This window comes from Narcine bancroftii, chromosome 11 (genome assembly GCF_036971445.1).
Source record: "Narcine bancroftii isolate sNarBan1 chromosome 11, sNarBan1.hap1, whole genome shotgun sequence".
Classification (NCBI taxonomy): domain Eukaryota; kingdom Metazoa; phylum Chordata; class Chondrichthyes; order Torpediniformes; family Narcinidae; genus Narcine; species Narcine bancroftii.
Genome location: NC_091479.1, coordinates 102,179,723 through 102,197,668, shown reverse-complemented (window position 1 = coordinate 102,197,668; position 17,946 = coordinate 102,179,723). Strand labels below are relative to the sequence as shown.

The following is a 17,946-nucleotide window of genomic DNA, read 5'->3' as shown; positions in this document are numbered from 1 at the left end:
AGCTCCCCACCATGACTACCAGCCCCCCCACATCTCCATCGGGCACACAAAACTCAAAACGGTCAACCAGCTTACCTATCTCGGCTGCACCATTTCATCAGATGCAAGGATCGACAATGAGATAGACAACAGACTCGCCAAGGCAAATAGCGCCTTTGGAAGACTACACAAAAGAGTCTGGAAAAACAACCAACTGAAAAACCTCACAAAGATAAGCGTATACAGAGCCGTTGTCATACCCACACTCCTGTTCGGCTCCGAATCATGGGTCCTCTACCGGCACCACCTACGGCTCCTAGAACGCTTCCACCAGCGTTGTCTCCGCTCCATCCTCAACATCCATTGGAGCGCTCACACCCCTAACGTCGAGGTACTCGAGATGGCAGAGGTCGACAGCATCGAGTCCACGCTGCCGAAGATCCAGCTGCGCTGGATGGGTCACGTCTCCAGAATGGAGGACCATCGCCTTCCCAAGATCGTATTATATGGCGAGCTCTCCACTGGCCACCGTGACAGAGGTGCACCAAAGAAAAGGTACAAGGACTGCCTAAAGAAATCTCTTGGTGCCTGCCACATTGACCACCGCCAGTGGGCTGATAACGCCTCAAACCGTGCATCTTGGCGCCTCACAGTTTGGCGGGCAGCAGCCTCCTTTGAAGAAGACCGCAGAGCCCACCTCACTGACAAAAGGCAAAGGAGGAAAAACCCAACACCCAACCCCAACCAACCAATTTTCCCTTGCAACCGCTGCAATCGTGTCTGCCTGTCCCGCATCGGACTGGCCAGCCACAAACGAGCCTGCAGCTGACGTGGACTTTTTAACCCCCTCCATAAATCTTCGTCCGCGAAGTCAAGCCAAAGAAAGATATATATATATGTGTGTGTGTATGTATATATGTGTGTACATGAGTGTATCCGTATTTAAAGGAAAATATATAGAGTATAGATAAGAATTAATAAGGGAATGAAAGGGAAGAGAGGGAATTAAGAGAGTGACCTTTGTTATATATGAAAATTGAAATCTTTTCGGTGGGGGGCTGGTTGGGGAGGAGTTACGGTCACTGCAAAATCAGCTGGCGCTTGCGAGTGAATTCGCAAATCCAAATGGAAAGGGGAGATGTGGTTGCCCGACAAGGGATAAAAGGCAGCTCAGGAAGGGGAGGGGATAGTGGGCTTAAAGAAATTTTAGATAGGAGAATAAGGGAAATGTTTGATGTTTTAGAAATTTTGTCTTATGAAGTGTTCAAAACAAGAAAGCAGAAATGGATAAGAAGGAAAGGTGATGATGATGAAACGGAAAGGGAAGATAAAGTATGAAATGGCTACGTTGAACTATATGACTTTAAATATTAACGGAAAACATAACCAATTCAAAAGGAAGAAACTGCTAAATTTACTGAAAAAAAGAAAAAATTGATATAGCATTCGTCCAAGAAACACATTTAACTGAAATGGAGCATAAGAAATTAAAGAGAGATTGGGTAGGACATGTAACAGCAGCGTCATATAATTCAAAAGCTAGAGGAGTAGCTATATTAATCAGTAAAAATGTACCAATTAAAATAGAAGAGGAAATAATAGATCCAGCAGGGAGATATGTAATGATAAAATGTCAGATATATTCGGAGTTTTGGAATCTACTCAATGTATATTCACCTAACGAAGAAGATCAAAAATTTATGCAAGATATTTTTTTGAAGATAGCTGATACGCAAGGGAACATACTAATAGGAGGGGATTTCAACCTTAATTTGGATTCAAACATGGATAAAACTGGGAAAAAAAATTAACAGAAAGAACAAAGTAACCAAATTTATAATTAAATCGATGCAAGAAATGCGACTTTTGGATATATGGAGGAAACAACACCCAAAGGAAAAGGAATATTTATATTATTCGGGTAGACATAAAACATACTCAAGAATAGACCTATTCCTGTTATCAGCTCGTATGCAAGACAGAGTAAGAAAAACAGAATATAAAGCTAGAATATTATCGGACCACTCACCCTTGATATTGACAATAGAGTTAGAGGACATCCCTCCAAGAATGTATAGATGGAGATTAAACTCCATGCTACTTAAAAGGCAGGATTTTAGAGAATTCATTGAAAGACAAATTAAAATGTACTTTGAAATAAATACGGAATCAGTGAAAGGTAAGTTTATATTATGGGACGCAATGAAAGCGTTCATCAGAGGGCAAATAATAAGTTATGTAACCAAGATGAACAAGGATTACAATCAGGAAACAGAGCAGTTGGAAACGGAAATAGTAAATATAGAAAAAGAATTAGCAATGAAGGAAGGCACAACTAAAAGATGAGAATTGGCAGATAAAAAAAAATATGAAACACTACAAACATATAAGGTGGAGAAGAACATAATGAAGACAAAACAGAAATATTATGTTATATATTATGAACTAGGAGAAAAAACACACAAAATTCTAGCATGGCAGCTTAAGACAGAACAAACTAAGAGAATGGTATTGGCATCAAGGAAAAAAGACAAACAAATCACATATAATCCAACGGAGATTAATGAAAACTTCAGAGAATTCTACGAACAATTATACCAAACTGAAAACGAAGGGAAAGAAGACAAAATAGATGAATTTTTAACTAAAATTGAACTACCAAAAGTACAAATAGAGGAACAAAATTAATTAACAGACCCATTTGAAATGGTAGATATACAAGAGATAATAAAAAAAAACTACCAAATAATAAAACACCAGGAGAGGATGGATTCCCAATAGAATTCTATAAAACATTTAAAGATTTATTAATTCCTCCACTCCTGGAAGTAATCAACCAGATTGATAAAACACAAAGCTTACCAGATTCATGCAAAACAGCAATAATTACAGTAATACCAAAGACAGGGAAAGATCCACTCGCACCAGCGTCATATAGACCAATATCTTGACTTAACACAGATTATAAGATAATAGCTAAACTATTAGCAAACAGATTAGCCGACTATGTACCAAATATAGTAAATTTAGACCAAACTGGATTTATTAAAAAAGGACGAACAGCAGACAATATTTGTAAATTTATTAACTTAATTCATGCAGTAGAAGGGAGTAAAGCGCCAACAGTAGCAGTTGCTTTAGACGCAGAGTAGGCCTTTGAAAGAGTAGAATGGAATTATTTATTCAAAGTATTACAAAAATTCAGTTTTCCAGAGAAGTATATTAATTGGATTAAAGTATTATATAAGGGGCCATTGGCAAAAGTGACAGTAAATGGATATATATCAAAGCAATTTAACTTAAGCAGATCAACAAGGCAGGGATGCCCACTATCACCCTTATTGTTCGCGTTAGCTATAGAACCACTAGCAGAATTGATAAGAACAGAAAATAAAATAAAAGGGATAAAAATAAAAGACAAGGAATATAAAATCAGTTTATTTGCAGATGACGTTATAGTATACTTAACAGAACCAGAAATATCAATAAAAGAATTACATAAGAAATTGAAGGAATATGGAGAAGTGTCGGGGTACAAGATTAACGCAAATAAAAGAGAGGCAATGCCAATGAATAATGCGGATTTCTCAAAATTTAAGAAAGAATCACCATTCAGATGGCAAATGCAAGCAATACGATACCTAGGTATACAAATAAATAAAAACCTCGGCCATCTATATAAACTCAATTATTATCCACTAATGAAAAAATTACAGGACGACTTAGAGCATTGGAAAGACTTACCACTAACAGTAATAGGAAGGATAAACTGTATTAAAATGAACATTTTCCCAAGGATACAATACCTATTTCAGGCATTGCCAATACACTTGATGGAGAAATTCTTCAAGGAGTTAAAGAAAATAATAAGGAAATTTTTATGGAAAGGGGGGAAACCGAGGATAGCACTAGATAAATTAACAGAATGGTATAAACAAGGAGGCTTACAACTGCCAAACTTTAAAAATTATTATAGAGCCGCACAATTAAGATACCTATCAGATTTTTATCAAACAAGGGAAAAGCCAGATTGGACTAGATTAGAACTAGATAAAATGGGGGAGAAGATACCTGAACATATATAAGTGAGATGAAAAATTGGTGCAACGTAGGAATTCTCCAGTATTACATCATCTGCTCAATATTTGGAAGAAGATTCATGTAGAAAGGAATAAAACAAATTACTAATTACCAAAATAATGCTCTTATCAGATTCATGATCTAAGAATATACTTGGATATAGTGAAAGTTACCACTTTTCCAGATGTTTGGGTTTGAAATTTTCTCATCTTTTCAAAAATTACAGAATTATATTAGAGTTACTTGCCAATATTACTCTATCAACTCCTAAACTGCAGCTCCTGTTAATAGTTTGAGCAGAGGTCTGTGAATGCAAAATTGCCACCTGCACCCCAAGTCATGCACTGTTCTGTTTTGGAGTATTTCACCATTTATTGTCATGAATCTAGAATGAATTCCCAATCAATTGCATTGTTGCATCATCAATAGAATAGCTCATAGTTTGAGATAGTGGATTCCAACCTTCACCACCTTGAGTTCAATATTGGACTTGCTCACATTTTTTAAAGTTTTGAATAGAGTTACAATTTTGAGAATTTATAGTTGAAGGCTTTTTCAAAAAAGTTGCAACCACAAAATGTCATGCTTAATGAGAATGAGGATATAAAGTTTAGGGGTCTCATGGTCATTGCTTTTTTAAAAAAAAACTATTACCTGCTATAAAGTTTTGTTTTTCTACACAAATGGAGATGCATGCATTATCAAGGTTAGTAATGAAGCCACTTGAGTCTGCAGCACAGTTTTGGTCTTAGTAGTGAAGGTCTAGTTGTTGAAATGTTGAATGGATTGACGCAAGGCTGGAAACGGTAAACTTGAAATGTTAGTTTCAGTAATGAAGTTCTTGAATACTTATTTCTCCAAAATTATGAAAATGGAAACAACAAGGACAGGGCCATAACTGTTGCAAAACCAAATCCAATAAAGTAGCTGACAGCAAAGCTCTCCCGGAGGAACTCAACACCCTCTACACGTGATTTGATGACCGTAACAGCGAAGAACCACCCCTCTGCACCCCACGTCCCCTAATGATATCACCCTGTTCGTATCTGAGAATGACGTATGCTTCCTTCTGGAGAGTGAATCTGAGGAAGCATCTGGGCAGGTGGAGTACCTGGCTGAGTATTAAAGATCTGTGCTGATCAACTGATCAAGGTATTTACAATATTCCTCCCCAGCAGGGCATAGTACCCACCTGTTTCAAACAGGCCTCAATCATACTAGTGCCCAAGAAGAGTGCAGTAACATGCCTTAATAACTATTGACCAGTAGCTCTTGCATCAATAGTGAAGTGTTTTAAAAGGCTGATGATGAAGCAGATCAGGTCCTGTTTGAGCAGTGACATGGATCCATTCCAGTTTACCTATTGTGGCAACAGGTCTACAGTGGATGCTATCTCACAGGCTCTCCACAAAGCCCTGAAACACCTGGACAGCAAAGATGCATATATGCTGTATTGACTACAGTTTGGCATTAATGCCATTATTCCCTCAAAACTGATCAGCAAATGCCAAGACTTGGGAGTTAACACCCCACTGGATTTCCTCACCTCTAGACCACAATCATTAAAGATTGGTAAGAACATCTCCACAATCTCCATCATTACTGGAGCACAACAGGGCTGTGTTCTTAGCCCTCAACTCACTTTACACCTACGACTGTGTAGCTCGGTATGGCAACAACACCATCTACAATTTTGCCGACGATACCACGATAGTGGGTTGTATAAAGGAAGGGATGAGTCAGCGTATAGGATGGAGGTTGAAAACTTGCGTGAATGGTGCACCAACAACAACCTTGCATCTAATGTCACCAACACTAAGGAGCTGATTGTTGACTTCAGGAAAGCCAGAGGTATACAATCCAGTGATCTTTGAGGGATCAGAGGTGGAGAGGGTGAGCAAATTTAAGTGCTTGGGAGTCACTGTCTCAGAGGACCTTTCTCAAACCCAACACACCAATGGCATCGTGAACAAAGCACGTCAGTGCCTCGACTTCCTCAGGAGTTTGCAGAGGTTTGGTATGATACCAGAAACCCTGGCAAATTTCTACAGATGGTGGTAGAAAGTGTGCTGACTGGCTGCATCATGGTCTGGTATGGGGACACCAATACCCCAGAGTGTAAAGCCCTCTGAAAGGTAGTGGAAATATCCAAGGACATCACAGACAAAACCCTCCCCACTATTGAGTACATCTACAGGGAACACTGCTGTTGGCAGCAGCAATTGTCAAAGACCCACAACACTTAGCACACGTTCTGTTCTTGCTGCCCTGAGGAAAGAGGTCTCGGTGCCACAAGACTCGCACCACCAGGTTCAGGAACAGCTGCTCCCCCTCCACCATCAGACTCCTCAACGACAAACTCAATCAGGGGCTCAGTTAAGGATTCTTCTGCACTTTATTGATTTTTCTTTGCTCTCTCTGTTTTGCAGGGTCAATTGTTTATATTCGTTAACAATCCTTTTGGTTACATGTTTATGCTGTGTACAGTTTACTTTTTACACTACCAATTAGTGGTAATTCTGCTGTACCCACAGGAAAAAGGAATCTCAGGGTTGTATGTGATGTCATTTATATACTCTGACAATAAATCTGAAATCTGAGAAGCATGGGGCTTGAGTTCAGCTTCAAGGCCATTTACCTTCAAAGGTATAATGTGGCAGATTCCGTTTGTTGTTGTTTCAGACTAGTTACATGCAAAGTGACTATTGTTTATTTGCTGAACAGTTTTAGTATATTTACATTCAATCACTTTGAGCACCATTTTTCATGTATCCAATTAGAAATGGGCAATTTAAAATATCAGAATTTTTGCATTGTATGAAGACATTTATAATGCGGATGTGGAAACAATAACTGCAACAGTTAATTATTTTTAGACTTGTATGTTATTGCATCTGACACTAGCATATTTTACAATGTAATATTTCAGACCTTTTGGTATTCCTCCCACCCTTCAAAACATACTTGGAGGTGTCAGTGAATTTGGTGGCATGGACTTGTGGGCTGAAAAGGCCTGTTATCGTGCTGTAGGTCTAAATGTAAAAATAAGATTCCATTGATAACTTTCAGTTTTGAGTATGAGTTTATTGTATACAAATGCACCAGAATTCTTGCTGTGGCCACATAGAAATTGCATTGTTGATCTTTAAAGCTGGATCTTATTTTAAAGTTGGAAGTAAATCACCAAAAGCGCAAAAATGCCAAAAGCTGGCACTCGAGCCAGATGGCACTAACATTGATTTCTGCCACAAACAGGCCTTTCAGGTGAATCATCACTTGTACATCCACAGGACTGATTTACTGCATTGGGTGCTCCCCTTGCGGCCTTCTCTACATCAGTGAGACAGATCGCAGATTGGGAGATCACTTTGCTCAGCTCCGTCTGCCACAACGGAGTCGCCAACCATTTCAATTCTGAGTCATGCTCCCACACTTGTGTCTGTCCATACCCTTGTGTACTATCCCACCATAACCACCCGCAGATTGGAGGAACAATGCCTTATTTTCTGTCTGGACGACACTAACATTGATTTTCTTTGCCCTCCCCCTTTCCAGTCTTTTCAGTTCTCCCTTCCCTTCTACCCACCCAGCCATTCCTCCTCCCCTGATCACTGATGCCTCCACCTATCATCTCCTGCCATTGTCGTTTCCCCCCCCCCCCAATTTCCCCTTCTCCTCCATCTTTTTGTTCAGACACCTGCTGACCTTCTCTCATTCTTTGATGAAGGGCCCAAGCCTAAAACATTGGTGATGTACTTTTACCTTTGCGACATCTAGGTTGCTGTTTGACCTGCTGAGTTTTTCCAGCTTTTTGTGTTTTAACTTTTCCAAGTTGTGTTGGTTTAGCTAAAATAGCAAACACTTGAGAATTCCACACTGAATATTTGATTTAATTTTCAAATTGGCAATTAATTTGTTGAAATTATGCTAATTTGTAATTCCAAAGAAGGCTATAGAAAAATCTGTTTTCAGTGGTCATATTTTTGATATTTGATTACCCGTTAAACATGGGAGAAAAAAAATTCAGGTCTACAAGTACTCCCCGACTTATGACCATAATTTAGACTGAAGGATCGGTCGTATCTTGGAATGGACATATGTCGGCATTGCATACATTTGTTAAAAATATATTAAAAAATATAAAATTTATGCGCCTTATGTTGTATTTGACAAACTATAATAGGGATACAGGCCACGTAAGAGCCAAAATGTGTGTACTTACCTTGATGGCACCCCGGGGTCCGTAGGCAGGGCGTGGCCATCTTGATTCCTGCGCGCAGGCGTGAGTCTTCAGTTGGCCCATACCCGGTGGGTTTGCGTATTGGCGCATGTGTGAGAGTTGAGGACACAAATTTAATATTATTAGAGGGCTTAACTCTCGCACATGCACCAACCGAAGACTTGCACATGTGTGCAGGAATCAAGCCTATTAACGCTGACTAACAAGGTAAGTCCACACATTTTGGCTCTGAGATGGCCTGTATCCCTGTTATAGTTGTCAAATTCAACATAAGCCACAAAAATTTTGCATTTTTTCTTTATATTTTTAAATAAATTTTCAGTCATATGGGCGGATGGACTTAATTTGCATGGGTCACAACTCGGGAAGTATCTGTACATTGAGAGTAGAAATTAATGATCTTGAACCAAAATTGATTTTTTTTTTCTCTCCGTAGGTATTACTTTTGAAGATGGCAGATATTGACAAGTAAGTATCTGAATCACTAAAATCACCCAATAATCTGTAAAGTGACTTTCAATATTTTATGATCTTTATAATATTTAATGGATATATAATTGAAATGCAGAATTGAGAATTGTCCACAAGGAGCCATAAACTGGGCACTATTTTAATACTTTTTAAAAACTTGTTAATAAAACAAACCCTTCTCAACTTTTAGTTAAATTAGCAGAGAACTGAGACACACTGAGAACATTGCATATTTCTCTATACTCAAGAAAATCTGTGCATTGAAAAATTTCCACATTGATTCTGGGAGGGGGCTGCAGACAGTGTGCATATTCTTTCAGATTTTGACAGGTTAACTGCAGGGGTGTTTGTTTCCCTTGGCTCGGGTATCCAAAATCCTTAGGCCCATTTTCAAAAAAAGAGGTCAGCTTTGAGTATATGTGTAGAATGTGGGAGTATTTCTGGTAAAGGGCCTCCTCTCAAATCAAGAATAAAGTGGTGGAGCATCGTCAAATGGAACTCTCCAGTAAGTTGATTTTTCTGGGGTCACTTGTAGTTTCAGTTCAAGCATGTCATAGCACGTGAATCCTGGAGAGGTTGCATCAATGACTGCCTTTGATATTAAATTATGCTAATTTGTAATTCCACAGAAGGCTACAGAAAATGTAGGAATTGGGGGAAAATCTGGCTAGAATCCTTCTCCTCAAACTAAAAATGGCTGTGATGGTTGGGGCACAATCAAATCTGGCCTTCTACAGTAATCCTGTAGTTTCAGTGCGTGCGATTACTTTTCAATGAAATAATTGTTATGTAAACGACAGCAGCGATTTAATTTTTTTTAAAAAAGTACCTCAGTTGGTGTTCTATTTAAAATATTTTAAAATTGTTAATCAACAATTATATAACACCTACTCAAACTTAACTAAATTTATATACAATTATCTAACTTAAACTCTATGTGCGAATATATTGGTGTGTGTGGAATACCGTAAGCCACTACAGCTCAAGGCTCAATCCTTGAAAGGCAGTTCAAAGTTCATAAATTCGGAAAGACGCGGGCTTTGGGTGAAGGGTGAGAGACGGGGGCTTTGGGTGAAGGGTGAGAGACGGGGGCTTTGGGTGACGGGTGAGAGACGGGGGCTTTGGGTGACGGGTGAGAGACGGGGGCTTTGGGTGACGGGTGAGAGACGGGGGCTTTGGGTGACGGGTGAGAGACGGGGGCTTTGGGTGACGGGTGAGAGACGGGGGCTTTGGGTGACGGGTGAGAGACGGGGGCTTTGGGTGACGGGTGAGAGACGGGGGCTTTGGGTGACGGGTGAGAGACGGGGGCTTTGGGTGACGGGTGAGAGACGGGGGCTTTGGGTGACGTTAGCAGTTCTAAAGTAGGTGAAAAAGACTGGGGGTGACATTGTTGTTTACCCACAACACCCTGGTTGAGGTGCTTCAGAGTAATGTCCTTTTCAGATGAGTCCTTCCTTCTGCAATTCAAACCATTTTTGTGGGTCAGTAGAGTAGAATGCAGTATTTCTCCTGCAACTTTAAAAACGCTTTTTGTGGGTTATTAGAGTGCAGTCTTCAAAACTTGCTGCTAGTTTCCGTCACTTCAAATCCAGCACGCAGGTTGTTAAATCTGTTCTCTTAAAGAGACAGTCCCACACCAATAAAATGAACTGAAAAATGGGATAATGTCACATAATGAAGACTGATACCCTTACTACTTCTAACATTAAAGAATGATGGCCTCAAAGCAGGTTATAGGAAATAACTGATGGTGATGAGGGAATGCTTGAATCTAGGAAATGACTCCCTAGTAGGTGGCTACCGTTGAATTATTGGCTTCAAAGTTGAGGTAGATTATACATTGGGACAGACTGAATTGAAATCCAGGTCAGGTTTCCAGAAGAGGGAAATCAACTGTTATTTTGTCATCTAAATGTAGCAAATTTATTGTTAAACAAATACAATATATAGATGCTCTTTAATTCCTACTTGCTGCAGCCAAACAGTACACAAGATACACCTACTATAATAGTATCCATTAAATTAATACAATATGCCAAGGCAGAAAATGAGACAATATGTATAAAAGGATCAATAAATATTCACTGTTGCATTTAGTGCAAGAAAAAAAGCATTGGTTATTGAATATCAACTTTGTATGGATAGCACCTTAAATTTGCAGAAGAATTTTGTAGAAGTGATAATGGCTAATCTCAATATATCATCGTCCTTTTTGCCCAATGCGGTGTTTGGCGATTGTCTCATGTTCCTTTGAGGAGGCTTGTCAAGCTCCCAGTTGATCCTTTGTCCATTGTAAGTTGAGGTTGTATATTACTGAGTTTTTATTGTTCCAGTTTTTTTAAAAATTGCAGTGTAACTAATTAGAATGTTGATTGGATCTTTAGATGCCCTATTACACCAAGCATAAAATGAAGATGCTGGAAAACAAGTATAAACAAAAATGCTTGTGAATCATCAAAACTACTGAAATTTGGACTCCTTTTCCTGTGACTCCTCTCGGTGGTGCAGTGTGATTTGTTGCAAGCATTTTGATTTTTGCCATTTCCAGTATATAACTGACAGCATTCAGAGTGACGAAGTGCGATGATTTTTGAATGTTGAACCAAAAGTTTCACATGAAATATTTACATGTATCTTAAGGTGTTAGTTTTTTTTTCCTCTGTTAGTGCAAATCCGAGAAGCTTAAATTAAAAATGGGTATAATTTTTGACAATTAAACAAACCTTTTTCTTTGTTATTGGTTTCACTGGGAGCAGGGCCAAGAAATGTTAACTGGTTTTGAATGTCTTCTACAAACTAATATTTCCTTGACTTGCCTTCTGTCTCTGAATGTCATATGAATGTCAGCACTGCACAATCGGCATTCTGGAAAATTACAAGTTGGAGCTTAATTTGTATAGAACATTACAGCACAGTACAGGTCCTTTGGCCCATGATGTGCCAACCAATATAAACCTACTCAAAAACTAAACCTTCCCTACTGCATAATCCACTATTTTTCTTTCATTCAGTTGCCTCTCTGAGTTTTTTTGAAATGTCTATTGTACCAGCCTCCACCACTACCCAAGGCAACAAATTCCAGGTACCACTATGTCTTTTTGAAAAATAAATTAAAGTGTTCTTCCCCCCCGCCCCCACTACTTTGTTCAGATGTAATCTTGTCCTTGCTACTCTTGCTCTTGGGGAAAAAAATTCTCTTGTCCACCTTTGCTGTAGACCTTTTAATTCACCTCTCATCCTTCACTCTAAGGATTCACACTGTACACAGCTCCTCCAACCTTTCTGTCATTCACAAACCCACTGATCCATCCCTCTACTTTTTCGTCCAGGTCATTTATTAAAATCGCAGAGCAGGGATCCCAGAATAGATCCCTTCAGAACTCCACTAGTCACTGACCTCCAGGCAGAGTACATTCCATCCATTGCTACTCTATGCTTTCTGCAGGCAAGCATTTCTTAATCCATACAGCCAAAGTTCCATGGATCTCATCACTTTCTGAACAAGTTTACCATGGGAAACCTTGCCAAATGCCCAACTTTGCATTTGATAGCACCTTAAATTTGCAGAAGAATTTTGTAGAAGTGATAATGGCTAATCTCAATACATCATCGTCCTTTTTGCCCAATGCGGTATTTGGCGATTGTCTCATGTTCCTTTGAGGATGTTTGTCAAGCCCCAGTTGATCCTTTGTCCATTGTAAGTTGAGGTTGTATATTACTGAGTTTTTATTGTTCCAGTTTTTTTTAAATTGCAGTGTAACTAATTAGAATGTTGATTGGATCTTTATATGCCCTATTACACCATATGTACTGCCCTGCCTTCATCAATTTCTTTTGTTACTGCCTCAAAAAAAACAATTGGTCTTGTGTGGGTACCTCTCACAAAGCTTTGCTTACTGTACCTGAGAAGATTACACTTCTCCAAGTCCCTATTAATCTTCCCCAATAGTTTGCCCACTACTCCCATAAGACATGGAGTAGCATGGTTGGCCTAGTGGTTAGTGCAACACCTTTACAGCACCAGTGATAAGGACCCGGATTCTAATCCCACACTGTCTGTAAGGATTTTGTACATTCTCTCAGTGTCTGTGTGGGTTTTTCTGGAGGCTCCGGTTTCTTCTAACTGTTCGAAACGTACTGGGGGTGTAGGTTAATTGAGGTAACTTAGGCGGCACGGACACTGTGCTGAGTGTCTAAATTTAAAATAATTCCCAGGATTCTCCTATTACCTTTTTTAAATAAGGGGACCACATTTGTCATTCTCCAAACCTCCAGTATCACCCCTATGGCCAGGGAGGATGCAAAGGTCCTTGGCAAAGCCCTAGCATTCTCTTTCCTCGCTTCCTGTAACCTGAAATATATCTCATCTGGTCCTGGGGACTTGTCAATTCTAATGTTTTGAAGAAGATCCAGCACGTGCACCTGTTCTATTCTAATGTCACCTTGACTAATCCTCCCTTTGGTGAACACTGAAGCAAAAACTTCCTCTGCCTCATCGTACATGTTGCCTCCTTTATCCTTAAGCCACCTTCACTCTTGTCATACTTCTGTTCTTCATGTATGCATAGAATGCCTTGAGGTTCTCCTTAATCCTACTTGCCAAGGCTTTCTTTTGCCCCCTCCTAGCTCTCATTAGAATCAGAATTTATTGGATGAACAGCAGCATTGCAGGCATAAATATTGCTGTAAATTACATTTACAAATAAATCCGTGCAAAAGAAGAGAAAGGGAGGTCGTGTCTGTGGTTCTTGGTCCATTCAGGAATCTGATGGTAGAGAGATAGAAGCTGTCCTTGTGTCAGGGTGTTTGTCTTCAGGCTCCTCTACTTACTTCCTGATGAAAAGGTCAAGGCTTTAAGGATAGAAGCTGCTTTCTTAAGACATCATCTCTTTTGGATGACCTCGATGGAGTAAAGATTTATGCCCATGATGGCGCTGGCTGAGTTCATATCTCTCTAGACTTTTCCAGTCCTGTACATTGACACCCCCATACCAGTCACAATGCACTACACCTTTAGAAATTTGCAAGTCTTAGGTGACATACCAAATCTCAAACTCCTCACGAAGTATAGCTCTTTGCGGGTATTCTTTGTGATTGCATCGACAAGGAGGCCCTAGAGAAAATCTTCCAATACTGCCGCAAATCCCAATACCCTAATTGCTCCCTTCCTGTTTTTGACTTCCATCCAGGAATTTAAAGTTCTTAACACTTTCCACTGCTTGCCCCTTGAGGAGGGCTGGTTTGTGTTCTCCTGATTTTCCCCCTCCTGAAGTCCGCAATCAGCTCCTTAGATTTGCTAACATTGAGTACAAAGTGGTTGTTGTGATATCACTCATCGAGCTGATCCATAAACATATTTCTTATAAATTTTTTGATTATCATTGTATCTGTAATCACATATTCAAAATTATTTCTCTCTGGTAACCTCAGACTGCTTCCTAATTTGTCCTTTAAATAGGATCTCAGTTGGTAGTATGCCAACTCTGTATCTTGAGTTATATTATATTTATCCTTCATTTGTTCAAAGGATAGTAATTTATTTCCTGAAAAACAATTTTCTATTCTTTTGATCCCTTTTTTCTCCCATTCTCTAAAGGAAAGGATATCTATTGTAAAAGGGATTAACTGATTTTGCGTCAGTATTAGTTTTGGTAATTGGTAATTTGTTTTATTCCTTTCTACATGAATCTTCTTCCAAATATTGAGCAGATGATGTAATACTGGAGAATTCCTACGTTGTACCAATTTTTTATCCCATTTATATAATGTATGTTCAGGTATCTTCTCCCCTATTTTATCTAGTTCTAATCTAGTCCAATCTGGCTTTTCCCTTGTTTGATAAAAATCTGATAGGTATCTTTAATTGTGCGGCTCTATAATAATTTTTAAAGTTTGGCAGTTGTAATCCTCCTTGTTTATACCATTCTGTTAATTTACCTAGTGCTATCCTCGGTTTCCCCCCTTTCCATAAAAATTTCCTTATTATTTTCTTTAACTCCTTGAAGAATTTCTCCATCAAGTATATTGGCAATGCCTGAAATAGGTATTGTATCCTTGGGAAAATGTTCATTTTAATACAGTTTATCCTTCCTATTACTGTTAGTGGTAAGTCTTTCCAATGCTCTAAGTCGTCCTGTAATTTTTTCATTAGTGGATAATAATTGAGTTTATATAGATGGCCGAGGTTTTTATTTATTTGTATACCTAGGTATCGCATTGCTTGCATTTGCCATCTGAATGGTGATTCTTTCTTAAATTTTGAGAAATCCGCATTATTCATTGGCATTGCTTCACTTTTATTTGCGTTAATCTTGTAACCCGACACTTCTCCATATTCCTTCAATTTCTTATGTAATTCTTTTATTGATAATTCTGGTTCCGTTAAGTATACTATAACGTCATCTGCAAATAAACTGATTTTATATTCCTTGTCTTTTATTTTTATCCCTTTTATTTTATTTTCTGTTCTTATCAATTCTGCTAGTGGTTCTATAGCTAACGCGAACAATAAGGGTGATAGTGGGTATCCCTGCCTTGTTGATCTGCTTAAGTTAAATTGCTTTGATATATGTCCATTTACTGTCACTTTTGCCAATGGCCCCTTATATAATGCTTTAATCCAATTAATATACTTCTCTGGTAAACTGAATTTTTGCAATACTTTGAATAAATAATTCCATTCTACTCTGTCGAAGGCCTTCTCTGCGTCGAAAGCAACTGCTACTGTTGGCGCTTTACTCCCTTCTACTGCATGAATTAAGTTAAAAATTTACAGATATTGTCTGTTGTTTGTCTTTTTTTAATAAATCCAGTTTGGTCTAAATTTACTATTTTTGGTACATAATCTGCTAATCTGTTTGCTAATAGTTTAGCTATTATCTTATAATCTGTGTTAAGTAATGATATTGGTCTATATGACGCTGGTGCGAGTGGATCTTTCCCTGTCTTTGGTATTACTGTAATTATTGCTGTTTTGCATGAATCTGGTAAGCTTTGTGTTTTGTCAATCTGGTTGATTACTTCCAGGAGGGGAGGAATTAATAATTTTTAAATGTTTTATAGAATTCTATTGGGAATCCATCCTCTCCTGGTGTTTTATTATTTGGTAGTTTTTTTATTATCTCTTGTATTTCTACTATTTCAAATGGTTCTGTTAATTTATTTTGTTCCTCTATTTGTAATTTTGGTAGTTCAATTTTAGTTAAAAATTCATCTATTTTATCTTCTTTCCCTTTGTTTTCAGTCTGATATAATTGTTCATAGAATTCTCTGAAGTTTTCATTAATCTCCGTTGGATTATATATGATTTGTTTGTCTTTTTTCCTTGATGCCAATACCATTCTCTTAGTTTGTTCTGTCTTAAGCTGCCATGCTAAAATTTTGTGCGTTTTTTCACCTAGTTCATAATATTTCTGTTTTGTCTTCATTATGTTCTTCTCCACCTTATATGTTTGTAGTATTTCATTTTTTTTTTATCTGTCAATTCTCTTCTTTTAGTTGTGTCTTCCTTCATTGCTAATTCTTTTTCTATATTTACTATTTCCCTTTCCAACTGCTCTGTTTCCTGATTGTAGTCCTTCTTCATCTTGGTTACATAACTTATTATTTGCCCTCTGATGAACGCTTTCATTGCGTCCCATAGTATAAACTTATCTTTCACTGATTCCGTATTTATTTCAAAGTACATTTTAATTTGTCTTTCAATGAATTCTCTAAAATCCTGCCTTTTAAGTAGCATGGAGTTTAATCTCCATCTATACATTCTTGGAGGGATGTCCTCTAACTCTATTGTCAATATCAAGGGTGAATAGTCCGATAATATTCTAGCTTTATATTCTGTTTTTCTTACTCTATCTTGCATACGAGCTGATAACAGGAATAGGTCTATTCTTGAGTATGTTTTATGTCTACCCGAATAATATGAATATTCCTTTTCCTTTGGGTGTTGTTTCCTCCATATATCCAAAAGTTGCATTTCTTGCATCGATTTAATTATAAATTTGGTTACTTTGTTCTTTCTGTTAATTTTTTTCCCAGTTTTATCCATATTTGAATCCAAATTAAGGTTGAAATCCCCTCCTATTAATATGTTCCCTTGCGTGTCTGCTATCTTCAAAAAAAATATCTTGCATAAACTTTTGATCTTCTTCGTTAGGTGAATATACATTGAGTAGATTCCAAAACTCCCAATATATTTGACATTTTATCATTACATATCTTCCTGCTGGATCTATTATTTCCTCTTCTATTTTAATTGGTACATTTTTACTGATTAATATAGCTACTCCTCTAGCTTTTGAATTATATGACGCTGCTGTTACATGTCCTACCCAATCTCTCTTTAATTTCTTATGCTCCATTTCAGTTAAATGTGTTTCTTGCACGAATGCTATATCAATTTTTTCTTTTTTCAGTAAATTTAGCAGTTTCTTCCTTTTGATTTGGTTATTGTTCCGTTAATATTTAAAGTCATATAGTTCAACGTAGCCATTTCATACTTTGTTTATCTTCCCTTTCCGTTTCCTCATCATCACCTTTCCTTCTTAATCATTTCTGCTTTCTTGTTTTGAACACTTTATAAGACAACATTTCTAAAACATCAAACATTTCCCTTATTCTCCTATCTAAAATTTCTTTAACCCCATTCTCCCCTCCCCCTCCTGAGTTGCCCTTTATCCCTTGTTGGGCAACCACATCTCCCCTCTCCATTTGGATTTGCGAATTCACTCGCAAGCGTCAACTGATTTTGCGGTGACCGTAACTCCTCCCCACCCAGCCCCCCCCAGAAAAGATTTCAATTTTCATATATAACAAAGGTCACTCTTTTAATTCTCTCCTTATTTCCTCTGTTCACTTTCATTCCCTTATTAATTCTTATCTATACTCTATATATTTTCCTCTAAATACGGATACACTCATGTACACACATATATACATACACATCTATATATATATATATATATATATATATATATATATATATATACACACACACACACACACACATACATATAGTTCGTGGTCATTTTTACACTCATTACATGTCTTCATCTCTCTGCTTGTTTTGTAGTTGTTCTGCAAATTTTCGTGCTTCCTCCGGATCCGAGAATAGTCTGTTTTGTTGCCCTGTAATAACTATTTTATGTACCACTGGGTATTTTAACATAAATTTATAT

At 37.9% G+C, this 17,946-nt stretch overlaps 1 protein-coding gene across 14 annotated transcripts in view; it reads left to right on the top strand.

The window, feature by feature from the left end:
• nap1l1 (nucleosome assembly protein 1-like 1) overlaps nucleotides 1–17,946 on the top strand; it is a 62,358-nt gene that overhangs the window by 8,111 nt on the left and 36,301 nt on the right. For 13 of the 14 annotated variants that reach the window (XM_069904333.1, XM_069904331.1, XM_069904329.1 and 10 more), the window contains exon 2: nucleotides 8,736–8,767. In XM_069904333.1, the coding sequence (XP_069760434.1) occupies nucleotides 8,751–8,767 (17 nt within the window). In that variant the 5' untranslated portion in view covers nucleotides 8,736–8,750. Of the gene's footprint in view, nucleotides 1–4,547; nucleotides 4,766–8,735; nucleotides 8,768–17,946 lie in introns of those variants that run through there. The other variant, XM_069904334.1, reaches the window with a different exon arrangement.